At 37.9% G+C, this 27978-nt stretch overlaps 1 protein-coding gene across 1 annotated transcript; it reads left to right on the forward strand.

Annotated features, from left to right (window-relative positions):
• The first annotated feature begins 414 nt into the window (after positions 1 to 414).
• ADRM1 (ADRM1 26S proteasome ubiquitin receptor) lies at positions 415 to 27966 on the forward strand. The gene is made up of 10 exons (XM_053707000.1): positions 415 to 571; positions 1377 to 1587; positions 2015 to 2131; positions 3569 to 3692; positions 4010 to 4096; positions 5751 to 5832; positions 20343 to 20581; positions 22230 to 22387; positions 24275 to 24377; positions 27768 to 27966. Exons 2-10 carry the CDS (start codon positions 1378 to 1380, stop codon positions 27866 to 27868), a joined length of 1221 nt encoding a protein of 406 aa, XP_053562975.1. The 5' UTR covers positions 415 to 571; position 1377; the 3' UTR covers positions 27869 to 27966.
• The last annotated feature ends 12 nt before the right edge of the window (positions 27967 to 27978 follow it).

The following is a 27978-nucleotide window of genomic DNA, read 5'->3' on the forward strand; positions in this document are numbered from 1 at the left end:
TGCCCTGGGTCCAGTCCATATTAAAGACGGCCCTGCATATATGCCTCTTCTCATTGGCTCTGATATGGTCAGTCAGATAGCTTCCTGTAGTGCAGCTCCTTCAACAGCTCTTTCCCACTACTAATTATAGTGAATCATATACACTTTATTCTAATTTTAAATGTTAAAATTGATTTACTGCGGCAAACCTAAAGTGGAGCATGAAACGTGAATTAACAGACAGACGGGCTGATTGATACAGCACAAAATGCGAACTAATGGACAGCTGTTTCACTGATGCCAAATGCCAATACAAAACAACTAAATCTAATGACTCAGCTACTGAGTGACACAGCAACCCTGGTGCTATCTCAGCCTACCCTTAGCAAATCGCAATGTACCCTTACAGTCAGAACCCTAAAAGACGAATAACCTAACTGACCAATCAGACATCACTTCTTACTTGCAAGGCGGTGTGAAGGAAACAAGCCATCGAATGAGTGCGCTGTGTGGTTAGTTGACGGTGACGTCAGAGGCCTATTGGTGAGAGCTTCCTGCATTTGTCTAAGTGAGCGGTACCGGAACGATTAAGGTAAATTAAATTAGACATAAGGGAGCCCTGAACCGGGCTGAGGTAAAATCGATGCGCTCATTTACAGCGAAGAGCTGCAGATTTTACCAGCTTGTACATTTCCTTTGTCAATTGTCGTTCTTCTGCCCCGGGCCTGCCCGTGGTCCCTTGTGTGACTTGCCCTTCGGTCCCTCACCGGTGTCCAAATCATCCTGCCTCATTCATTGCCCTGCGGGCATCCTGTTTTTTTTTTTATTGGTCCCGCAGATTCACATATAAACTCCGCTCCTGTTTCATATTCCTACTGAGCTTGCTTTATAAAGTTAGAACTGTGGAGGATTGCTTTATTCTATACACAGATATATTAATTCCCTTTGTACAGTTTAAGAAAGATCAGAAAACAACATTTTTATGCTCTTGTATTAAATGCTGTTCATAGTTTTGTGTGGCTATTATTTTTTTTTAATATTAACACCTTTGGAATAAAATCCCCATTACATTCTTTGTCCTGATTAGATTTAAATTGTGTGCCCTGTTGGCCACTTTTACTTTATGGTGTCACTGATCATTATTCAGCTTTAATACTTGTAGTACACACCATGGCCACTAAAGCTCTCCATGACAAGCTTAGATTGTTTTGTTTTTTAGCAGCCAGTGACATTTCAGGAATGGTTTAGTCACCAGTGTTAAGCCTTTGTGTGGCCTTAACGTAAGCACTGGCTGCTGAAAACTGTGCATCACCTGCTGATTTTTATTTATCTTCCCATTTATTAAGCCTTAAATACACTCCTAATAATTTCATTTATATTAACTTATTTTTTTCTAGAATGACTTCAGGTGCTTTGTTTCCGAGCCTGGTTCCAGGATCCAGGGGGTCCTCTAGCAAATACCTTGTGGAGTTTAGAGCTGGAAAAATGTCCCTGAAGGGCAGCACTGTGACTCCAGACAAGAGGAAAGGGCTTGTTTACATTCAGCAAACTGACGACTCCCTTATTCACTTCTGCTGGAAGGACAGGACTTCTGGTACAGTCGAGGATGTAAGTTAAGTTCACTGCTCGGTTTGTATCCCTGCATGTGGTATTCATAGTGCTTTAGGGCTTCATGCTGCTCCAGTCAATAGTCCCCTTCGCTTATTCAAAAGTCTTTTAAAATCAGGTGAGTGAACTAAGCCCTGTCCAATTATTTTCTTTCTCTCCATAGCCATGCTCATTTTATCCAGTAACTGTGACAAGAGAGGATATTTCAGAAAAGACCTGGCTGTGCACAGTCAGACTACATTTAACAAACCGTCATTGTATTTCGCTTACCTTTATAAGCTCAATATCCTTTTTTTTTCTTTCTTTTCCCCCCCTTGCTTTCACTTAACAAACTCCATTATTGACATGATCATTTCTCAGTACCCAGATCCCAGCATGTAAAAGTTCACATTCTGCCCTAAAAAACACATTGTATGCCTTCTTGCAGGATTTGATCATATTCCCGGATGACTGTGAATTTAAGCGAGTGGCGCAATGCACTACAGGAAGAGTGTTTGTGCTAAAATTCAAGGCCGGTTCAAAGAGGTTATTCTTCTGGATGCAGGTTTGTAGACAACACCCCACCCCCCTTTTTTTTTTTTTTTTAAAGATTTTAAGCACTTATGTTTGTGGTGCGAGTTCAGTTGCTTTATGCATATAGATCTAAAGATATTTAAATATTGTATGAACAAAAGCTGTATCCTAGAAATATTACTTACTATTACTTTGCATAGTATTGGCAATATCTTTATTGGAATAAAACTGTATAAAACCACAATGCTGTACATACAAACTGTTTACAGTGTGCATCAAAATGTATTGTCGGTACTTAGTTATGTTAGCAAATATTTTGCCTAACATTAAAGACTTTGAGAGTCAGGATAACAAGTGGTTAAAACCCATTTCAAGAAAAGCGGTGTGTGAAATATCTGCCAGTTCATATTTGTCACAAGACAGGATGTTTAGTTGATCTGCTTGCCTTCCTTTGCATTTCACAATGACATAGTTATTAGGTTCCTACTGGTTGTCAGTCTACCAGTGTTGAATCATTCCTTGGTAGAATATACCAGGTACACTTTTTGATGCAAATTGCAATGCTGCTTTTTTTTCACTATGCTTTAGGTAATGTTTCATGTATAATTGGATTATTTGTTCATAATGTCATTCTTTAGTTATTTTTATTTTATTATAAATATTTACTCCCTTGCAAAAAGTTTAATGTATCACTTCTGTCTTTATCACTTCAATGTTCCTAGGAAAACTGCAGTTCAAGCATGCAAAAACTTAGTGATAGTAAATCCAAGTATACAAGAAACGGTAGGATTTACCACCACTAAATATAAACATTTAGTTTCTGTCATTGTTTCCTAAAAAACGATGTTAAACCCACCCTATCTGTAAGGCAAGTATATCACTAACTCAGCACTTCTGGCTGCCCATGCACAGTGCTTTCTCCAATGAGGTGACGTTTCCACCTCTAGACCAATAGCAGTGCTAGGATGTCAGTTGACACGCACAGCTATTGGTTTAGAGGTGGAAACATTACCTTATTTAAGAAAGCGCTGTGCCGTTGGCGGCTGGAGGAAATGAGTTAGCAATATACTTGCCTTACAGATAGGTTGAATTAAACATTGTTTTTTAGGAAACAATGACAGAAATGGTTTATTTTTAGTGATGGTAAATCCTAGTGTTTGTTATACGATTGGGTTTACCATCACTTTAACATGGATATTATAAATGCTCATTTTGAATAAAACTTTTTACTTGCAACCACTGGACTATATCCAGAGGCCATAGTGTATGTGCCATTATTTTCAGTGGCACCGCACTCCTGTGCAAGTGTCCATTGCCAAAGGGAAGAGATACACTGTGCATGCTTTTCCATGGTTTTCTAATCATCTTCCTTTTCTTTCATTATGCCCCAGTTTGCTTTCATCTAGGTAGAATTATTAGAGACAGAAAAATGCATTATATTTTACTTTTGTTTTCTGTTCATCTACAGGAGCCCAAGAGTGATAAAGATGAAGAATATTGCCGCAAAGTTAACGAGTATCTGAACAACCCACCGATGCCAGGTGCACTGGGAGGCAGTGGTAGTGGAGGCCATGAGCTTTCTGCCTTGGGAGGTGAGACTTTTGGGCGGGGGTTATGAGTTTTGGTTGAATGTGTAGTAATTGTGTGAATATCGCAGGTTGTTAGAAATGTTCTAATATATTTTGTTAGTGTCTGTACTTATCTCTCCTATGATACACTAAACATTCACTGTCTGTAAATGGAGGGGGGTTTGAGTCACATGAATCTATCCTCCTCTAGTCCTTTTTCTATAAGTATGAGTAAAAGGTGATATACAGCAGAATTTTAGCTGTGGGCACTGCCGACTGACACAGATTTGTTTTGTGCCCTGTTAATGCCAGCTGGCACTTTTTTGTCTTTTGGTTTTTAGGCGAAGGAGGACTTCAGAGCCTGCTGGGAAACATGAGCCACAACCAGCTGATGCAGCTTATTGGACCAACTGGCCTTGGAGGACTTGGTAATGTGTCCTGCAGTCTGCCTTCTGCTCACTACTTGCAAACCGAACACATGAGATCCCCCAACAGACAAACACATTACTCATTGTCATCAAATACTTCATATATTTTCCTACCATCTAATTCATTTTGACAAGTTTTGGAACAGAAACATCTTTGTTAACAAACACGCATTACAATGTGCCCAAGTAGCTCATCATATCTCTTAAACTCTTGAAAAACACGGACAGATTGGGTAGAGCAGCATTGTGCAAATGAGTTAACTATGATGTCCCTGCTTTTTTATGTGCTTAAACAAATTAACTAGTAGAAGTTTGTCAACTGACAAATTTCATTTTAAGCACCACCCCTTGCTTTATTATAAGCTTTCTCTGGAATTGCAATGTATCAGCGTCTGAGCTCGGCTTTCCAGTAATGAGGTAGTATCTAAGAATGGGATATTGACCAGACATTTACATTTGTTATTATTTAACTGCTTACATCATGATTTTTTAAAACTTGATTAGCAGATCAAGTAAGTCCCAGAAACTGATCTAGGTTTTTTTTTTTTTTGTACTATAAAAACCGCAGAAGCAAGTAAAAATGTATCTTAATACTTGGCCTTTATAAACGTTGGACAGAGGTTTATTAAAAATTTAAGAAACTTATTTGTAATATTATTGCTTTAATCCATGATTTCCTGTATTAAAGGGACACAATACTCATATGCTAAATCACTTGAAACTGATGCAGTATAACTGTAAAAAGCTGACAGGAAAATATCACCTGAGCATCTCTATGTAAAAAAGGAAGATATTTTACCTCACAATTTCCTCAGCTCAGCAGAGTAAATTCTGTGTAAAAAGTTATACTCAGCTGCAGGTGAAAAAATAAAATATGAAGAAATGAACAGCAGCCAATCAGCATCTGCAGTGCTGAGGTCATGAACTCTTTTACTGTGATCTGATGAGATTTGACTTAACTCTCATGCGATTTCATAGTAAACTTCCTTACACCGAATAGGGAAATAAGATGAGTGTGCACGAATGTTCGCTCCTTCCGCTGTCCCGGGACAGACATACGGATTTGCTGCTTAGAAGTCCTTTACAATGGGATGTGGCTACTGAGAAACTTTTGAGCTAAAATATCTTTATTTTTTACATAGAGATGTTCAGGTGATATTTTCTAGTCAGTTTTTTACCGCTATACTGCATCACTTTCAAGTGTTTAAACATTTCGGTATTATGGCCCTTTAAGTATGTTAACTATAAATGTTCTAGTTTGTTAGAGCAAGTCATTTTTGAATAAGTGACACTTGTTTAATCCCTGCAATGGGTTTAAATATATAGGCAATGTCTGCATGGGAGCATATTGCAGACCCCCTATGCAGAACATGGCCAGAGATTGGCTAATACAACTGTATACAACCTACTTGGCTCACAGGCCATGCACTGAGTGGGACTTTACCTATGTGTTTAACACCTTTTTTGCTCTTAAACATATACTTAAAGGAACAGTTTACTGTAAAATTGATCTCCCTTGTGTTTCTACTGACTTATTATTCTAGCATTAGAGTTAAAATGTATGAGCATTTGCTGTTTTTGTTTTTTAGCACCACAACCCATGAAAATGGGATGAGCTTACTTATCTTGGATCTAACAACTTGTCTAATTTCAGGTGGCCTAGGAGCTCTGACTGGACCTGGACTGGCTAGTCTGCTTAGTAGTGGTGGTCCCACAACTAGCAGTTCCTCCTCCAGGTGAGATCTCTTGATAACTGCACATGATATCTACAGCAGGAGGCTTTTACAGATAAAATGTTTACAGAGACATACTCTCAAAAATACCAAAGCAAAGAGAACAGAAGTATTATTGGGGACACTTAAAAGGTGGTTAAGATATACAATATGTGCGGAGAACGGTAAGGTATGATATAAGATTAAAACATAGCGTTTAATGTATTATTAAAATAAATGTGTGGACCATGCCACTAATAAAATAACAATGTGAACAATTTTGATTAAAAATAAAAAATTAATAAAGCACTGCTGCCTCTCCAAACGAATCGGGATAACCCTGATAGAGTAACCATTAGAGTAGAAGGTAGTGTGACCTAAGATTCTACAAAAATGCCAATTAAGGCCAACAAAATTATCCTAACTGCTGTTAAATAATTACAAAGGAGAGAAGCAGTGCGAACGCCTGACGTGCGTTTTGCATCTGCTTTATCAAAGGAACAGGCTTCTGTTCTCTTTGCTTTGGTATTTTTTGTAACTATATTATAAGGCATTAGGCACTACCTCCTCTATATACTTAGGTTTGTTTTTGGAGGTTTAAGGTTTGGTTATCCTATCCCACCTACCCCAGAGGTTACTCGGGATCCATTTTCTCTCTACCACATACTCTCAAAAATATGTGTGTATATATATATATATATATATATATATATATATATGTGTGTGTATATATATATGTGTGTGTGTATGTATATATATATATATATATATATATATATATATATATACTAGCACTGTTTTAAAAATTATATTTTAAAAAAGATAAAAGGGACACTAAATACAAATATCTTTTTAAAAGGACAGATGTCATACTTAAAATTTCATGGTTTAGATGTGTGTAATTTTAAACAACCTTCAAGTTTACTTTTATCATATTTGCTTTGTCCTCTTGGTATTCTTTGTTGAAGAGTAAACCCAGTTGTGCTCAGGAGTGTGCATGTTTCTTTAAAGGACCAGTCAAAAGTCCAGGATATCCACATAAATGCGTGCACAATCTAAAAATAATTATGTAGAGCTGCACCTGAATTAAAAAGCAGCTTTTAATCTTTAATAACAATTGTTTTTTTATTTTTCCCGTCATCCTGTGTCACGTGGGTAAGGTTGCCAAATGAAACCTATATGCGTATATGCAGTTTTCCACTTCTACGTATGTGCAACTGGTATTGGTGATGTCACTTATGACATCACTGGCAAATCGAGGTGGAGCAGTGCACATAAGAGTGTGCACTGCCCACATAAGCAGAACAACACCTGCGTGCTGGTGAAGACAGAGAATTGTGAATGTCATCCTAGTGGTGGAGTGTACCTGCATACAATGTAAGTAGTGAGGGCAGGAATTACTGAGTTAGGAATTGCTGATTTTGCTAAGCAAAAAAAAATGCTCCACATCATAAATGAGTGCTGTACACAAAATAAGCTGTTTGCACAATAATATAACTATATATATATATATATATATATATATATATATATATATATATATATATATATATATATATATATATATATATATATATATATATATATATAAAAACACGGAAGGGAACTGTACACATCCCATGACCCTGCAACATGCTCAGCCCTGGGTGCCACTGGCACTCACAGGAAGCTGTGCTGTCCCCAAAGCCACAAGCAGTTAACCCCAGACAGGTCTGGGTGCAAGAACCATAGGGAAAATTACAAAACAAATTAATACAACACACAGAGAAAACCCAGCACTCACAAGCTCTCAGCTAAAAGCAAAAATGGAAAGGTTAGTCACCGCATCTGGCCAAATGGGACAAGCTCAGGTACCACGTCAAGGTCCTTTCCAATACCTGAGACCCTAAAACAGCCACACAATGCAAGCTTTCAAATCCAAAAAGACAGCCTCTTTCTCAAAATCTTCCTCCTTTTGTGCAATTCCGTTTTATTTGCTGGAATTGGCCAAAGGGGATATTCTTTATCCAGCTTGGATGATAATGATTACTGGTGGCGTGGATAAAGCCATTGCTATCTGTCTCCTCCTTATAAAGTTTGGTCTTAATCTCACCTCTTTCCTGAAATGATACCAAATCCAAAAATTCTGTTTCAAATTGACTATGTTTTTCAGTGAACTGTAAATTTGCCTTTAGGGTGTTCTTTCCACTTTTCCAAATAAATACAATATGTCACTATATTATAAAGGAACGGGTTGTTGTTCCAGATAAACTGGAGGAAGAGTGTATCTGGATCAACAACCCATTCCTTGATAATATAGTGACATGGGTCATAGATTATATTATATTTATTACACTATCAGCTGTTTTCTTTCATCCCTTTATATGAGCACGGTGGGGATCACATTCAGTGATCAGCCCCAAGATTGAAAGTTTCTACAGCTGAGACTCAGAGAGACAAGAAGTTTCACTACAAACGAAGCCCTGATAAGATTTACTGCAAGGAGGATTCCGTGATATGTTAAACTTACCTCATATTGATTGGGGTAATATAAAGTAAGTGGACACCCAAAAGGTGATCAATGAAGAGGATACGCATATAAGAATATAAATACATGCACATATAATCCTGGGACTTTGCCTTATTTTAGTTTCTATGTTCTTTTCTGTTTATTTTTACATCAATATATTTAGCTCTCCTATAATAAGATATACAGAAATATGCACTTGAAAGTATTAGGCAATAAACTAGAAGCCCATTACAAAATCAAGTCTCTGACATCGTTCCTCCATAATTTGTATTTACTGGTAATGCAAATGACAGCAGCTAAGATCATAAAAGCAGTTGGTTGTGCTTGCGTGAGGCAGGGGGTAAGGGATAGATGTGTGTGTGCACTGGTGGGTCGCAAATGAGCTACAGTCCAATACGCTTGTCAGTCACTAAAGGGGAATCATCCTCTGGACAATTTCAAAGTAAGTTTTAGGAAAACTTTACATTCATTTGTTTAATTTTTTTTTTATTTAGATATATTGATTTTCATCGTACCTATTCCCTGTTTTATTTTTAAACTTTCATTTCAACATATGTTGACTGGTCCTTTAACTCTCTGTGGAGCAATGTTATACATTGTTGCAAACACTGATGCCATATAAAAACTTGCACGCTCCTGATCTGCTACGAGCTTAACCAGGTTTACTCTTCAACAAAGGATACAAAGAGAACAAATAAGTTAATTAAAAAATTACAGCAGAATATCAGCCTGCAGTCCTGCAACTGTGTTTATTCTCCCTGACAGCCTGCTTTCATTTAAGAGACATCAGTGGTGGTTGAATCGTGATGATTAAAGGGACACTCAGGTTTTATTAAATTTTCATGATTCAGATACAGCATGTAATTTTAAACAACTTTCCAATTTACTTCCATTAAAAAAAATGTGCACAATCTTTTATATTTACACTTTTTTGAGTCACCAGCTCCTACTGAGCATGTGCAAGAACTCAGACTATACGAATATGCATTTGTGATTGGCTGATTGCTATCACATGGTACAGGGTGAGTGGAAATATACATAACTTTAAAATGTGTTAGACAATAATCTACTACTCATTTGAAATTCAGAGTAAATGCTTTTGTATTGTCTTGTTATCATGTATTTGTTGATTATGCAAATCTGCTGTGTTTACTGGTCCTTTAAATGAGATTAGAGGTCCTGGACCGGGACAGGAACAGATGAATTTAGCATAATGAAAAACAATGGAATCCAGCCTCTTCTCAAAAATAATAATAAAACCTCTTTATTGCTTGCACATCATGGGGGAAAAGGACAATGTTTCAAGCCCTATAGTGGGCTCTTAGACATGGCAGTCCCTGATGAATGTGTGCCCCAGGTGGATGGGTGCTTTCTCCATTGGTAGCATTTGAAGGTGATTTTAGCATGTGAGAATGGTAAAAAAAAAAACCTTTTAACTCTTAGTTTTAAAATAAACAGACGCTCACTATCTGATAAATTAAACTCCAACTCTATTGGTGGACAATGTTACTCCCTACAATCATAAAAACAAAACCATTTTTGGTCAGAAACCAATAAACCTATACATTTTAACATGCCCTATTTTGATATACCTAATAAAAACATGACTTTAAAGTGACATAGACGTCATATTTAAACATGAAACCCACAATTTTTCTTTCACTATTCATATCGAGCATACAATTTTAAACAACTTTCCAACTTCTATTGGCATATTTGCTTTGTTTTCTTTGTATCCTTTGTAAAAGCAACAGTCCACTACTGGGAACTAGATGCTCACATTGGGTGAGCTAATAAGAAGAGACCTATATGTCCAGCCACCAATCAACAGCTAGCTCCCAGTAATGATTTGCTGCCTTTGAGCATACCTAGGTATGTTTATCAACAAAGGAAACAAAGAGAGCAAAGCAAATTAGATAATAGAAGAAAATTGAAGAGCTGTTTAAAATGACATACTCTGAATTATAATAAAACTTTCCAGAGTACTTCATCACATGTACTTGTTTGTTTCCTTGGTTTAAAGGGACAGTATACACCAATTTTCATATAACTGTATGTAATAGACATTACTATAAAGAATAAGATGCACAGATACTGATATAAAAATCCAGTATTAAACTGTTTAAAAACGTACTTAGAAGCTCTCAGTTTAGCTCTGTTGAAAAGGTAGCTGGAAAGCCCACTGCAAGTGAGAAATAAGACACTCCCCCCCCCCCCTTCTTTTGCATATGAAAAGACCCTTTACACAAACAGGAGCAAGCTGGAGAAGGTAGCTGATGGTATTCTCCTAAAACTTTGGGGCTTGGTTAGGAGTCTGAAAATCAGAGCAGTATTATTTAAAAATAAGCAAAACTATATACATTTAAAAAAAAATAAAAAAAAATCTTTATGTGCTTTATAAATAGATCTACAAAACATTTATGCAAAGAAAAAAATGAGTGTATAATGTCTCTTTAAAAGGATAGTAAACCCATTTTTTTTTTCTTTCATGATTCAGATAGAGCATGCAATTGTAAGCATCTTGCTAATTTACTCCTATTATCAAATTTTCTTTGCTCTCTTGGTATCTTTATTTGAAAAGCAGGAATGTAAGCTTAAGAGCCGGCCCATTTTTGGTTGAGAACCTGGGTTGCACTTGCTTATTGGTTTGCTAAATGCAGCCACCAATCACAAGCGCTAGCCAGGGTGCTGAAACAAAAAATGGGCCGGCTCCTTAGCCTATATTCCTACTTTTTCAAATAAAGATACCAAGAAAACAAATAAAAATTTATAATAGGGGTAAATTAGAAAGTTGCTTAAAATAGCATGCTTTATCCGAATCCTGAAAGAAAAAAATTGGGTTTACTATCCCTTTAAGCAATGCTATAGAAGCAACCTGTAGAGTGAGCACACGCAGTTCTGCCTTACTTGTGAGGAAGTCTCCTGACTGCCGTCAGTTTGTGTTTATCCTTTGGATAGGAAACATTAAAGTGTGCATTTTCTTTCTCTCCTTGTGTGTGTGTGTGTGTGTGTGTAACAATTTTTTAGGTAGTTTTTATGCCTCATTTAGTAAATGAAGACCTTTTTTGCAATGTAACAAATTGTCTAAGGAAGATCTCCAGTACAAACAGGGGATTTCCTTTTGGCTACTGCTTAATTTAAAAAAATAAGTGGTATAGTTTTCAAAATTCCTCAGTAGCATGGAAAACGCTAAACCCTTGGCATTTGTTTCATTTTGCACACTGATTTTTTTTTTTCTAACAAAATATGTGTTTACATATAGTATACCTTTCAGAGTTAAAGGGACAGGAAACCCCTACATTTTTCTTTCATGATTTGGATAGAATATACAATGGTAAACAGCTTTCCAGTTTACTTTTATGATTTGCTTCATTATCTTGTTATCCTTTTCTGAAGGAACAGCATTGCACTACTGCATCTAGCTGAACACATCTAGTTAGCCAATCACGAGAGGCAAATATGTCCTGGCACCAATCAACAGCTAGCTCCCACTAGTGTAGGATATGTGTATATTCTTTTCAACAAGGGATACCAAGAGAATAAGGCACTTTAGAAAATAGAAGTGAATTTAAAAGTGTCTTACTATTACATGCTCTATCTCAACGATTCATATTTAATATTGACTTTCCTATACCTTTTTAAGCTAGTTTTTACACCATATGTAGTCGCCTACAGAAGCCAGCTAAAAAATAAGGTTCTAGGGCTGCAACTAACTATTATTTTCATAATCGATTAATCGGCCAATTCTTTTTTCAATTAATCGACTAATCAGATTAAAAAAATATTTTTTTCCAATATTTAAAATAAAATCCACATACTGAGTGTTACAAATATAAACTTCAGACTAAAACTTTACATTAACACATACATTGGACTGTTTGTCCAATTTTCTAACCGGCAGCAGAATTTTTTTTTATTTTTTATAATCAAGCAAAAAAAAAAACAACAACAAAAAACAATATAAAAAAAACATGACATGTTTCAAAAGTGTTAGAAAGAGGTAGAACTATCACTGCTTATAGCATTCTGTTATTCACTCTTTCAGAAACTTTGCATTCAAATGCAAAAATGTCAACAGGACCATATATGCTCCTGGCTGAGGCTGTCTCTCTTTTTGCGAGCTATGTTGCCTTCAGCACAGAAGAGGCCCTCAGATGGTGTTGAGATGCCTAAGATGCATAAGTAGGGTTTTTGCCAATTTCACCAAGGTGGGCTAGTTAGTCAAAAGCGCTAAGGACTATATATCAATAACAGGACAAAGCCTTACACATTTATCTATACAGCACATATAATCAGCATCGGCTAATAATTGTGCAAACAATCAATTTAAATAACAAAAACCATCAATCTAGGGCTAGGTGTAAATAACAAGCTCGGCACTATATCATGTAAAGCATAGCCCCAAATCACCTGATTTTATATAAACAATCCAAATGATGACTCCTATTTTATTTCTGGGTTGCACATAAGCCAGGAGTAGTTGTACATTTATACTGTCCTTAAAAAGTGAAAAGCAAACGTTTGTAGACGTCCTTTGGGCTAAAGGCATAACCTTTAAACACAATACCGCAGGAGCTCATTGGAGTGAAGCAGCTGGTGTCGTGCACAGACCAACTAATTGCAAACCAACTAATCGATTATGAGATTCATTGACGACTATTTTCATAATCTATTATATAGGTTAGTTGTTGCAGCTCTCTAAGGTTCCTTAAAATTCAGTATGACTGTGCCTTGGGAAATTTATATCTAAACAAGTTTTTTTTTATTCTTAAAAATATTTTACTTTCAAAGTGCATTCTTGAATACAGTTGCAAGTTATGACGTTATTAATTATTACAAGAAAGGACCGTTTGCCTATAGGAAAATGTTTGGAAACAAAAACCCATTGCAAAACCCTCCACTTTTTATATGGAATCAGTTATTTAAAGGCACATGCAGACTGAGCATGCAATTTTAAATAACTTTCTAAAGTATTTCTGTAATCTAATTTAATTTTGTTTTATTCTATTTGTATTTTTTTTTTAAGTTTACCTATAGTTATGTTAGCAATAGTGCATAATAAAATCCTTCTAAAGAGACATTAAATGAATAAATGCATTTTATAAGCATAGTATTGAGGTTACCCGCTACCTCCCTCTATTCGTGAGCGCAACAGTGTTGAAATCTATCTTTCACTACATTCCAGTGCTGACGTGTTTTTCAGTTACCTGTGGTGAAACCTAGGTTACAAAATGGTGGCACCCATAATTAATTTCCCTTAACCCACCTGGGTGCTAAGCTGATCTAAGGTTTTTTTTTTATTTTTACAGATCCCCAAGACTTGGAAAAGGTTAGGCGATTACCTTTCCAATGGTGGGTCTTGGGGGTCTGTACCTGCTTAGATGCCTGAGTTACAGGCTTCTAAGCAGCCTTTCCCTATTCTTGTCATTGTCTATTTTAAATAATGTGCGGTGGCGTCATAACATCATTACATCATTGCGCGTGACATCACTGTGCAAAACGTGAAGCCCCAGGTGCTAAGGAGCGGGTGGGAGCCCCCAGATCTCCCTCAAGGTAGGAGAGTGCTAGTAACAGCTCTGAGACGTCGTTAGCACCTGAGTGAGAAACTCTGCGACGGCTCAGAGCCGTCGTTGGCACTAGAAGGGTTAAAGGGACCATGCCTGGTCAGCAGGAGGCGGCATAGAGCACCACAGCAAAGCTGTTAAATAGCTCCTCCCTTCCCTCCCACCCCAGTCATTCTCGTTCCCTACGTTAGTGCTAGGAAGTGGTAAAGTTTAGGTGTTAGCAAATGATTCTTCAATCAAGAGTTTATTATTTTAAAAGTAGTACAAGATTGTGCTGCTTTGTTCTGGGGTATAGCCGTAGTCCATATCAGTCTCTTCAGTAGAGCAGTGGTGACTTTAGAGCAATGGGAACTTGTGGGACATAATTCTCACTGCGCCTCCCATACATTTATGCTGCCCTATTCCTGGAAGTCTGAGTGAGATGACTCAGTCTCTCAGTCGCACAGGTCCATGTGAGGGAGAGGACCTCTCAAACCTGATGATCTGCCTGGCAGAATAATAAGGTAAGTGCTGACTTAATTTTTCTGGGGGAAAGGTAAAGAGGTCTCAGAAAAAAAGTTGGGCACTTTTATTTCCTATGGAAGAAAAAGATTTATATGCTATTCCTAGTGTATTATTAGAGGATCATATAGGGCAGCATAGGAGTTCAGGCTCAATGTGTACTCTGTCAGTTTTTGTTACTGAATTTTTTCCCCTTAAAATGTCGGTTAACATATTAGTTAGTAGCAACACACCCACGATGGGCGGGACTAGTGTTGGGGGTAATATTAGGTGCTGCGCACATACGTCTCTCTGTTACGATATACAGAATGAGAGTATATCTAATCTTTTGTTTTTGGTTAGTATAACGGATTTATGGGGACAGTCTCAGCAGCTTCAGCCGGCTAGATTGGGTTCCGGTTGGCATATCGCTTTTAGTTTAATCGACAAGGTGTCAGTCTCAACAGCTAGAAGTGTTAAAGCTGTTTGATGCGTGTTGAAATCTATTTGGTTCTCAAACGGTAGCGTTAGTATGCATGTCTCAGGCAATAAAACTGGTCCGTTTTTTGTTGCCAAAAGAAATAAAGCAGTTTCTCTTTATCTGTTTAGAAACGGTAGCTTTATTTTTCTCTGTAAGATGTGGGAAAAATGCTTGCTTGTTGTCTGTTTTAGATTGCAAAGGGTTTCTACTTGTATGTCATAGAATCAGACATCTGTTTTCTCAAGAAATATAGCAGTTTCTTTTTATCATTTAAAGAGACAGTAACATTATATATTTTTTTTTTTATAAGATTTTGGAAAACATTTTCTATTTGTCTGTCATAGTTTACAGATAGCAGTTATCTTTTTGATTATATAGTACCCCAGTCATTTTCTTTCCCTCAGGTTTTGAGAGAACACAAAATTTCTAGGGCTTTGTGCCATTATTGGTAATTGAACAGTGTTCAAATTATGACACAGTTTTTCTCCTCAAGGGTCCCAAAACGTTTTTATTAATACAGTGACATGCCTTTCCTCACAATTCCCTTGCTACAAGGAGAGTGTTATAGGAAATGTTAAAAAATCAGTGTGCAGGGTTTCTGTCCTGACTATATCTATACCTAACTTTCCTCTCATAAAAAGGATATTTCGGTATTACCTGAGGGTAAGATTTCAAGAAATTCAGTCAGTGTAATTCCTTCCTCTGATGCTGATGATGTATTCGTCATGTTTAGCTAGAGCTCCTCCGTTTACTACTTAAAGGAGGTTTTAGCTACCTTGGACGACTCTGACACTACGGTCATAGTCAATCCAAGACAAGTTCTGTAGCATGACCTCCTTGGCGGAAGTTTTTCTTTTACCAGAAAGGGCTACAGTGATTATTATTAAGGAATAAGAGAGAGTATTCTTGTTTCTCCATTCCCTATAGTTATAACTACTATTCCCAGAGGAGAATAGTTGTTCCTTTTCAGGATCCTATGGTTAGAGGGGTCGCTCTGGGGTTGCAATTACCTCCTGAAGTTTGTATTGCTACTATCATTAGTGTTGCAGCATTCATGATGCATTGTCTGATTCTATCCGGACACACACTCCCCTCGGAAACTATTCCAAGATAAAGGCCCTTAAGTTGGCTATCTCTCTTATTACAGAGCTTCCCTTCAGGTTATTAAGTTGGGAGCTGAGATTTCAGGCTTTCCCATATTGGCCCGCAGAGCCTTATGGTTAAAATATTGATCTGTGGCTGTGTCATCTAAGTCCAAACTTTTGGCGATCCTTACAAAGGAGAGTCCTTGTTGGGGGCCTGTTTTAACGGAGCCAGTTTCTGACCTTACGGGAGAACATTTTTTCCCTCGGGAGAGGAGAAATAAAGATAAAGGACGTCAGAATAAATTTAGTTCCTTTAGAGAATTCAAAGAAGATTCTTCCTCCAAGCAGGAGTAGTCCAAGTTTTCCTGGAAGCTCAACCTTTTCTGGGAAGGGTGACAGTAATCCGAGAAGCCTATTATTAATTAAAAAAGTCTTGGGCTCGAGATGTTCTAATCCAGGGGCTTTGTGTTCCAAGTGCTTTATGTTCCAAGGATACAAATTAAGGTTCCAGCCCCCCTTTTCGTTCAGGGCCAGGTTTTGGCCTTGAAGATTTTCTCTAGGATGGAACCTCTCTGATCTGGGAGTGTTTGTTCCTGTTCCAAGGCAGGAAAGGGGTCTGGGGTTTTATTCGAATCTGTTCGTGGTTCCCAAGAAGGAGGGACCCTTCAGACCAATTTTGGATCTCAAAAGTCTACTCAAGTTTCTCAAAATGCTGTCTTCATGATGGAATCTATTCGTTCCATTCTTTCTCTGGTCCCAGAGGGTCAATGTATGACCACGGTGAATTTAAGACGCATACTTGCATGTTCCCTTCCACAGGGACCTTCACAAGTTTCTAAGGTTTGCACTTCTAGACAAACACTTCCAGTTCGTGGCTCTTCCATTCTGTCTTGCCACAGCTACCGAAATTTTCTCAAGGGTTCTGGAATCCCTACTGGCGGTGCTCCGATTGCGAGGCATTGACGCTTTTCTTTCAACAAGCAGGATCATTTGCGGAAATGTTATCTTTCCTGCGGTCTTGGGTGGATTCCAACTACAAGGGTAGTTTTCTTGACAAGCCTAATAGACTCCTCATTACTAAAGATTTTTCTGACAGAGGTCAGGAAATCAAGGTTTTTCAATTCTTGCCTGGCACTTCATTCCTCTCCTCAGCCATCTGTGGCTCAGCGCATGGAGGTAATTGGGCTGATGGTAACGGCAATGGACATCATCCCGTTCGCCCGTTTCCACTTCAGACTACTGCAGGCAGTGGAACGGAGATTATGCGGATCTGTCTCCGCGACTACAGCTGGAGCAGGAGACAAGGGATCTCTATTTTGGTGGTTGTCTCATGATCATCCCTCTCTAGGAACCTGATTTTGCAGGTCTTCCTGGGGGACTGTGACAACAGATGCCAGCCTTTTGGGCCAGGGAGCAGTTCGGGCTCTCTTAAAGCTAAAGGAACATGGACTCATTCAGAGTTTGTCCTACCCATACACAGTCTGGAATTGAGAGCAATCTTCAGTGCTCTCCTGGCCTGACCTCAGTTAGCTTCGGCCCTGTTCATCAGGTTCCAGTAGGAGAATATAACCCCAGTGGCTTACATCATCTGTCAGGGAGGAACTTGGTGTTCCTTGGCCATGACAGAGGTACCCAAGATCACTCAAGACCCACAATTGCTGTCGGTTGACGATCCATATTACAGGAGTAGACATCAGGGAGACAGACTTCCTATGCAGGCAGACCTTTCTCCCGGGGGAGTGGGGACTCCATCCTCCAGCCTGATTCTCAAATAGGGTCAATTGGAATTGGATCTCATGTTTTTTTTTTGAAGAATGCCAAGCTTCCGTGGTACGGGTCAAGGTCAAGGAACCCTCGGACTGTACTGATAGACGCTCTGACGGTACCTTGTGTTTTCAGTCTTGCATACCTATTTGCTCCGTTTGATCTTCTTCCTCGAGTCATTGCTCGAATCAAACAGGAGAGGGCGTTTGTGATCTTCCTCTCTCTGACGTGGCTTCGCAGGAGTTGGTATGCAGTCCTGGTGGATAGGTCATCTCTTCCACCTTGGAGACATCCGTTGAGGAGAACCTTCTAATCAAGTGCCCTTCTTTCATTCAATTCTAGTTTTTTTCTGAAACTGACTGCTTGGAGATTGAACGCTTAATTTTATCCAAGCGGGCTTTTCTGACGCGGTGCTAGAAACCATGATTCAGGCTCGTAAGCCTGTAACTAGAAAGATTTACCATAGGATATGGTGTAAATATCTCTATTGATGTGAATCCAAGGGCTACTCATGGAGTAGAGTTAGGATTACTAAAATTGTGTCCTTTCTCCGAGAGGGTTTGGAGAAAGGTTTATCGACTAGTTCCCTAAAGGGTCAAATCTCTGCCTTATCTATTTTGTTACACAAATGTCTGGTAGATGTTCCAAATGTACATTTTGTCAGGCCTTGGTTAGGATCAGGCCTGTGACCAAACCAGTTACTCCTCCATGGAGTCTGAATTTAGTTCTCAAAGTTCAAGGGGCTCCGTTTGAGCCTATACATTACTTAGATATTAAGTTATCTTGGAAAGTTTTGTTTCTTGTTGCTATTTCTTCTGCTCGTAGAGTGTCAGAACTCTCGGCATTGCAGTATGAGTCCCCTTACCTTATTTTCCATTCAGATTAGGTAGTTTTACGTACTAAATTAGGATTTCTTCCTAAGGTTGTTTCTGATCGGAACATTAATCAGGAGATTGATGTTCTTTCCTTGTGTCCTACTCCTCTCTTCTTCTGCACAATTTGGACGTGGTCCGTGCTTTTAAAGTTTTACCTGCAGGCGACCTAAGGATTTTCGCCAGTCTTCTGCTTGCTTTGTGGTTTTCTCAGGAAGACATATGGAACAGAAAGTTACGGCTACTTCTCTTTCTTTCTGATGAAGAGTATCTTACGGTTTGCATATGAGACTGCTGGACAGCAGCCTCCAGAGAGAGTTACGACTCGTTCCACGAGGGCCGTTGCTTCCTCATGGGCATTCAAGAATGAAGCTTCTGTGGAACAGATTTGCAAGGCTGCAACTTGGTCCTTTCTTCACACTTTTTCAAAGTTCTATAAATGTGACACTTGCTTCGACTGAGGCCGCTTTTGGGAGAAAGGTTCTTCAAGCAGTGGTGCCTTCCGTTTAGGTTTCCTGTCTTGTCCCTCCTGTATCATCTGTGTACTCTAGCTTGGGTATTGAATCCCATTAATAATTAAGATGATCTGTGGACTTGTGTCATTAAAAAGAAAAGAAAATTTATGCTTGCCTGATAAATTTTTCTTTTTTGACACGAAGATTCCACGCCCCGCCCTGTTGAAAGACAGGTTGTTGGTTATTATAAACTTCAGACAGCTCTGCACCTTGGTTTTTCCTTTCTATCCTTAACTTCGGTCGAATGACTGGAGTGGGAGGGAATGGAGGAGCTATTTAACAGCTTTGCTGTAATGCTCTTTGCCGCCTCCTGCTGACCAGGAGGTGAATATTCCATTAGTAATTAAGATGATCCGTGGACTCGAGTAAAAAAAGAAAAAAAATTATCAGGTAAGCATAAATTTTCGTTTTTCTTTCCTGATTCAGATAGAGCATGCAATTTTAAGCAACTTTCTAGTTTACTCCTATTATCAAATTTTCTTCTTTCTCTTGTTATCTTTATTTGAAAAGCAACAATGTAAGTTTAGATGCCGGACCATTTTTGGTAAACAACCTGGGTTGTCCTTGTTGATTGGACAACACCAATAAACAACTTCTTTTTCAAATAAAGATAGCAAGAGAACGAAGAAAAATTAATAGTAAATTAGAAAGTTGCTTCAAATTGCATGCTCTAACTGAATCATGAAAGAAAAATTTTGGGTTTAGTGTCCCTTTAACACATTAGCATTTTTTTTTTAAAAGCTGTTTAAATGGATACTGAAACTAACAGGAAGTGTATGTTGTGCAAAAGCTGTGCCTAGGGACCAATTGTTCAGTAGCTAATAATGACACCGCTGTGTTATATACTTGTGTGTTTCCGCACAAAAACATTCAGCATTAAATGTCTTCAGTGTATGTGGGGCGTATTATTATTATTATTATTAATAATAGATTTGTTTTTGATGCGTTGTATTGAAATAGAATAACAACTTATTGTTTTTTTAGTTTTTAAGTTGGTGAATAAAGTTGTTCTTTCATGAATTAATCAGAATGCTGTATATAATTTACTTTAATAATTTATCAATGTAGACTATTTGCTGATCTCTTCTGAAGGATAAATGGTATTATTTAGTAAACATACAGTTGTATAATAATTTTTTTTCCCCACGCAGGCAGTGGTTCTGAAGGTTAGCTTAACTGCCAGGCTTTTGTAGTCTTGTCACTGGATTTTCCCAGGATTAAATGAAAGTTTTATTTATTCATTTATTTTTTGGTTTCCTTTCAGTTCCCGCAGTCAGTCTGCAGCAGTGACTCCATCATCCACAACAACATCATCAACACGAACAACCGCTGCTGCACCTGTTGCTCCAGCAGCGGCTCCTGTTACGACTCCTAGCCCTGCAGTTAGTTCTGGCAATGGAGCTAGTGCAGCAGCTAGTCCGACTCAGCCCATACAGCTCAGTGATCTGCAGAACATACTGGCCACAATGAATGTGCCAGTTACAGGGGAAGGAGGACAGCAAGGTAGTCCTAACAAAGACACAGTCCTTTTATCATGTGTAGCAGTGGCTTGATAAGTAAATTAGGTTCTGTCATCTTTATGTACCCCATAAGGGTAGAGAATTAACTAAAAGTTGCGTATGTATTACGGGATGTGGAAAAGAAGCTGTACGTGATATCCTGTCATCTGCTTCTCTGAGCCAAACTCATCAGCAGCCCCTTCATGCACTGTACGTTTTGGTTAATTGTTAAGACTTTGGTCCAAGTGCATGAACAATACCACAGATGGTCACAGAGTCGCTGGTAGCAGTCAGCCCCTACACAGTCATTTTCATTATCATTTTTTCATTGCACCATCACTAAATTACAGAGCTGTTTATGCCAAAGTCACCTGCATGCTGCTGAGTCAGGCTGAGATCCGGAGCCTGCAAACTGCATCCTGTAATTAACACCATCTTGTGTTGATTTTTGACAGCATAGAAGAACCAGAAGGCCCATCAAGTCTATCCATATTACTGAAATGTAGGGATAATTCTCAGGATAACCTTGTGCAGATCCCATACATTATTAAATTCCCTTTTAGTATTTGTCCACTGTCATTGGAATTCTGCGAAGGGTGCAAAACACATATTTAAAAGTCCTGACTAGCAATGCACTGTTGGTCTGCAGCTGAAAGTGGCCACTGAGCCAATCAGGCGAGATATGTGAGTAGCTGCTGTGTTCAGCTCAGAATATCTCATTAAAGAGAAATGAACTTCAAAATCAAACTTTCACGATTCAAGTAGAGCATGCATTTAAAAAACACTTTAGAGTTCTGTTATTAAATTGAGTTTTTCTTGATATCCTTTGTTAAAGAACATATCTAGATGTGCTCAGGAGTGTGCATTTGTCTTGAGCACTTTATGGCATTAGTGTTTGCAACAATATCTGCATGCTCCTAAGGATAGAAAGATAATGGAAAGATACTTTTTTTTTTCTTATTGCATTGCTTTATCGAAATCATGAAACTTTAATTTTGACTTTCATATCCCTTTAGTATCTTGCCCTTGTACTTGGGGTTTCATCCTACACTTTATTAAATCCCTTAATACACTATCACCTCTCTTTATATCCTTTAAGCTTTACATATGAAAGTCAAGTATTTTGTTGTACAGCAATTGTTCTTTAGACCATGTACCATTCTAGTAGCCCTTCCACCAGTGTTTATATCCTTCTAAAATTGTACTCAATAGTTAACATGGAGCCTAGCTAGTGATGTGGAGAGTTGCACTTTTTTCTGCTGGTAATATTTCCCATACAGCCAAGCTCTCCACTGCCTTTTTCTCAGGTCCCTGTTTTTTTTGTTAGTGCTTTTTAGTCAATAACTTTTCTTTTCTTTTTTTTTTTTTTTTGTTCCATCTTAAAGGTAAATTTTAGATCTGACCCAGTTGTATCTTCATTTTTTTTTTTTTATTGTTAAATCCTGCAATATGAAATTCGAGGCTCGGGCACTGATCTCTGCAATACACTAGTAATTCCCCCTCTTATGAATGCACTCTTAGGGATTGTTTAAGAATGTCTTCATATATTAGTGTGAGTGATGTCTGATATACAACAGGAGCCTATCTTGTATGAATGAGCACAATTCATTGAGCCCACATACATTTGCCGTCTCTTTTATATTTGTATCTAGTGGATCTGGCTAGTGTCCTCACACCAGAAATCATGGCTCCCATCCTGGCTAATGCAGAAGTCCAGGAGCGTCTGATGCCATATCTACCTTCTGGTGAATCTCTCCCTCAGACAGCAGAAGAGATCCAGAACACACTCACCTCCCCACAGTTTCAACAGGTATGGATGGTGAAATGTATTATTAGGTGTACCTTAAAGGGACACAATGCCCCAAAATGTCCTTTCATGATTCAGATGGAACATACAATTTTAAACCACTTTCAAATTTACTTCTATTATCAAATTATATTTTTTTTCTTGTTATCCTTTGTTGAAAAGCAGGAAGGTAAGTCCAGGAGTGTGCATGTGACTGAAGCAAGAGCACTTGGGGGCAGCACTATTTCTTGTCATTTAGTGCTCCAGATATGCACACACTACCTATCTAGACATCTCTTCAATAAAGAGTAACAAGAAAACACAGCTAATTTCTTGCAAAATGAGGGCTTAGAAATGATCTATGTAGCCCCTGCCTATAGTGACATAAGGAAGGAGATATGCTGAGAACTTAAAGTGAAAAGGTAAACTTTGGTGAATGAAAGCCCATTTTTTAAAAATACTATTAAAAACAGGGTCACTTTCATTCATCAAAGTTTACAAAGCAGCAGTTTTGTTAAAAAAAATTACCTTTTTTTTTTTTTCTTTTCACAGCCAGAGCAGCTTCCCCCACCTAAAGATCCTCTTCACACATCAACAATGACTAATCCTGCTTCCTCCAATCACAGCATGGCCTCAGGCAATGACTACCCTGGGGGGAAAGCTGTGATTGGAGGAAGCAGGATTAGTCATTGCTGATGTGTGAATAGAGGATTTCTATGTGGGGGGAAGCTGCTGTAGCAGTGAAAAGAAAAAAAGGTAATTTTTTTTAACAAAATGGCTGCTTTGTAAACTTTGATGAATGGAAGTGCCCCTGTTTTTAATAGTATTTTTAAAAAAACGGGCTTTCATTCACCAAAGTTTACCTTCACTTTAAGTTGTATTCTGCTGCATGGAAGTCAGTTTTTTGCCGTTTCTCTAGCATTCGCTGAACAGTAAACCAGCTTAAGATACTATAGAAAATTGACAATATCAAGCTTTATACGCCTTCCTGTAGAGACCCCAGTCCCATTAAAATGTGTTGGGCTTGCAGAGAAATCTAATCTTATTTTATCACTTTCTGTACACACAAGTTTCTTTATCTTTGTCAGTATACCAAATCCCAATACTTACAGAGAACATTTGTCTTAAGCCTTTACATAGGCAAAACTTTCAGTATAGGTTGGGGCACCACAGGTAACATCAGCTATTTAAAATCCGATATAAAAGCAAAGAAACAATTGAATACACTCCAGCAGGTAAAATGAATAATTTGGAACACATTACATTGGAGAGAAAAAAATAGGATAAGCAGTCTATTTTAAAGGGACAATCTACTAGAAAATTGTTGTTTAAAAAGATAGATAATCCCTTTATTACCCATTTCCCAGTTTTGCATAATGATCACTGTTATTTTTAATGCACTTTATACCTCTGTTATTACCTTGTTCTAAACCTCTGCAGACTGCCCCTTATGTTTTTTTACAAATTTGCATTTTAGCCAATGTGCTATCTATATGGCACACATGAACTAGCATTGTTTAGCTAATAAAATGCACTGAGATAAGAGGGGGCTTGCAACAAAGAATACCAAGAGAACAAAGCAAATTTGATTATAAAAGTAAATTGTAAAGTTGTTTAAAATTGCATGCCCTATCTAAATCATGAAAGTTTTTAATTTTCACCAGACTGTTTAAGTATAACCCACTGCTAGTGCTTTTCTAATTGCAACAATGAAACGGGCTGTTTTATATCCCTTTTTAGAAATCTGCACATTATGCTTTTGCTTAGTTTACAAATACTTTGTTAATCATTGGCTGAAATCCCAACTGTGATAAAAGGAGAAACTTTACAATGTTTGTTGCACATGGTGTCCCATAACTAAGCCTTTTAATTTCCATTCTGTTCACTTGCTTTGTTCTAATTCTATTCCAGGCGCTTAGTATGTTCAGTGCAGCACTAGCCTCAGGACAGCTGGGACCACTGATGAGCCAGTTTGGATTGCCGGCAGAAGCAGTGGATGCTGCCAACAAAGGGGGTACGTTTCTCTTGGGCTGATTCTTTACACATTTATTACTTTTCATTTAGGCTTCCAGTATTTCTTCTATGGGGAACTATTGTGTTTGGTTACATATGGATGAAATGACGTACAATTCAGTTACAGCAAAGAGATGAGCATGTATGCAAACATTTCCTCTATGTAACTGGTGTAACCTAATAACTATGCTGTGCTTTTTATTCATTTTTTTTTATACATTTTACTCTTACTGTAATGAGTAGATGTCTGATTTTCAATTTCACATTTTTTTCCATTTAAAGATTTCCCCTTCAGATGTCGTCATATTAGGGCTGTGCAATATTGGGAAAAATGAATATCGTGATTTTGGCCATGAAATATTGCACTTGCATTAAACTGTATTCAATATAACAGGCACTCATACAGTAGGATTATGAGGTCACATATAGGGGGTAACGGTACCAGACAGACATACAGTAGAATTATGAGGTCACATATAGAGGGTAACGGTACCATACAGACATACAGTAGGATTATGATATCACATAGACATAAGTACAGTGGGATTATGATGTAATATATAGGAGGTATAGGCAACATAAAGTAGGATTATGATGTCACATATAGGAGGGTATAGACACCATATAGACAGATGTACAGTATGATTATGAGGTCACATATAGGGGGTATAGGTACCATACAGACATACAGTGGGCAGCATGGAGCAGTGTAGCGCTAATGACTTCCCTTGCACACCTTTTTAATGGGCGTTCACCCACTGCTGACGTTACTGCTTAGTGCCCCAGAGACGACACAGGCATTCCCAGTGTCCTGCCGTCACTGCAACCGCATATATATCACAATCTTTCGCAGTATAGCGGGCCCCTCCAATTGTGCGAGAGGGTAGGTACTGTGTCACGCATTGTCAATGTGTGCTCCTAATGGCACTTTGCCCCCATGCATGCCAGCCAGCAGACTGTGCCTTCCTAGTTATGTAAGTGCAATGCCCATTCAAGTCAACTGCAAATTGATTCCTGCACATAAACTCCACTGACCGTCTTCTGTGGCCCATGAAAGAAAGGCCGGAGACCAGGGGAAACATTTTGATGCATCACCAGGGGAAGAAGGAACGGCTCTTGAAAGCTTTGCTCCGGCTCCACCCCCGGATCAAAATTATAATTTCTGAAGGTTTTCTTAAAGCCAGGAGAGTTACCAGGGATATGATCTGACATAAGGATTTAACAAGAAAGGAAGCAAATGTGCCAATTTATTTAATGTACAATAACGGTGCTATTTGACTCACGCCTGCTGATCTAAGAAATTGGGATTTGAAAGCTGGGATTTTTTTTTAAACAAATTGCGTTTTATTGCACAGTCCTACGTTATATTAATGAAACCAAGTGTTTTTGTCCCTTTTTATATGGTCATAACTAGATGTGATTTCCAGTATTTTTTCTTTTGGATGATCAGAACCAGTCCGGAAGGAACCCCAACAGGCCAGGAGTTTAGAATACTATTGCTCAGTTATTATTCAGTGGCTTGGTTATTTATGATTTGTTTATGTAGGGACATCTCATTTTAAGACGTGTTACATTTCCTGAGGATGGATCTGTTAACTACTGGTATAAATGTATAATCTGCATTGCTAGCCCTCCTGACATTTTACTCCACTTCATATTATTTGTGTTGGGTTGTAGTGCAGTGGCTTCTAATCTCTTTAAACAGAAGTGAAACTAAAACTCCAGTTCTGTTGTCATTATTTGCATCTGATTACTGTCACCCCTGTCAGTATCAAGAACTGCTCACAAGTTATTTAAATCCTAGTGCATAAAAAAAATATAGGAATCTGCATAAAGTAGATAGGCAATTGTGACTGCCAGTGCCTTCTAATTGTAAAACCCATTTACTGGCTATAGCGTAATCATGTCACAATTATTTGCCACTTGTCTTAGAGGAGGCAGCAACCCTTCAACTGCAAAATGTAAAGTCTGGTTTAAAACCAGCCTCACTCAACCAATGTGAAATGGCATCTTTAATTATTTATTTTATTTGAAAACTAATATAAACAAAACCTGGTTGTTTTTTTGGGCCCATTTGGTAATTACTTAGCGTATGCAACTGCATATGGTCAAGTTTACACTTATGGTAAAGTTTAACCTGCAAGAAATATTATGGATCTCCTATGTAAAAAATAAATGTAGTCTTCATTCATGAATTTTAATGAAAGTGCTTAATCATTATTTTATTTAATCATTCATGATTCAGATAGAGCATGACATTTTTTAAATTCACTTATTTTCAAATGTGCTTTGTTCTCTTGGTATCCCTTGTTGAAAAAGAATATGCACATATTCTACACTAACTGGAGCTAGCTGGTTATTGATTACTGCACACATTTGTCTCTTGTGATTGGCTAACTAGATGTGTCCAGCTAGCTGCCAAGTAGTGCATTGTTGTTCCTTCAGCAAAGGATAACAAGAGAATGAAGCAAATTAGATAATAGAAGTAAATTGGAAAGTTGCTTAAAATTTGTATGTTCTATCCAAATCGTGAAAGAAAATCAACGGCATCACATTTACCAATCCGGAGAAGAAATAAAAAAATATATATATATATATATATATATATTTTTTTTTTTTAATATTCTCAAGCAAGATTTGATTGATTTCTTTTTTGAATACAGGCACCTGGACTGAATTTAAATGGGGCACATCAAATGTTATAGAACTGAGTCTTACAGGGAAATGCTCACCAAATTGAAACGCACTGGTGTGTTCCATTCAGATGCTATGTAACATGCTGTAGTCTTCCTCTGCCAGATATCACTGCCAGTGTAGTTCCTTTGTGTTGCCCTCATGCCAGCGTAAAGAGCCATCACACAGTATCCCTGAATATTGTATTTCAGTGTTTTATTCTGCATTATGCAAAAGAGGCAACTCAGGACTAGAAATGAGATATTTAACTGTACATGGAAGTCAAAATGAAAGTTTCATGATTTAAGTATTCTGTCATGCAAAGGATGCTGAGAGATTGGTAAATTTGACGATAAAAGAAAACTGGATTTCACTCATCATAAAACTTTATTTTGATTTCCATATACTTTTAAGAGAAAGTAACCGCATCCGGGGACCATGCAATGAGCACTGATGATTATTGTTACATTATAACTTCATCTTGTTTCATGGCTATTGCCTCTTTTAGGGTTTCTAAAACTTTTGAGATTAATTCCCTGACAAATTGCAGCTGTAGGCAAATCCAATCAGTGCTCCTGAACAAACAGGGGACATGCAGAAAGCATTTGATATTTAGCACCCTCTTTCAAGCTTTTTATCAGTTTTTAGAATGTCAATTCCTACTTTTATATCCTAAAATGTGTGATTTAATCCACCTATTTTTTTTTCCTTCTCGCAGATATAGAAGCGTTTGCCAAAGCTATGCAGAGCACTTCTTCACAAAAGGAACGAGACTCCAAAGAAAAGAAGGAAGAGGAGGAAGATATGAGTTTAGATTAAGTCATTCTTATTGCAGCCATTGTCAACAGGTGTAACTGCATTTTTGCGCCACATGTATGTTAATTCTTAGTGTTGAATAAATGTTGCGCTTACCTGTAGGGTTTTGCTGT

This window comes from Bombina bombina, chromosome 1 (assembly GCF_027579735.1).
Source record: "Bombina bombina isolate aBomBom1 chromosome 1, aBomBom1.pri, whole genome shotgun sequence".
NCBI classification, from domain to species: Eukaryota; Metazoa; Chordata; class Amphibia; order Anura; family Bombinatoridae; genus Bombina; species Bombina bombina.

Excerpts from the sequence above, each read along its gene's own strand:
- ADRM1 (XM_053707000.1), top strand. The coding sequence starts at position 1,378 with ATGACTTCAGGTGCTTTGTTTCCGAGCCTGGTTCCAGGATCCAGGGGG. Across the intron at positions 22,388-24,274 it reads CCTCCCCACAGTTTCAACAG|GCGCTTAGTATGTTCAGTGC; the intron begins GTATGGATGGTG and ends ATTCTATTCCAG. Across the intron at positions 24,378-27,767 it reads GGATGCTGCCAACAAAGGGG|ATATAGAAGCGTTTGCCAAA; the intron begins GTACGTTTCTCT and ends TCCTTCTCGCAG.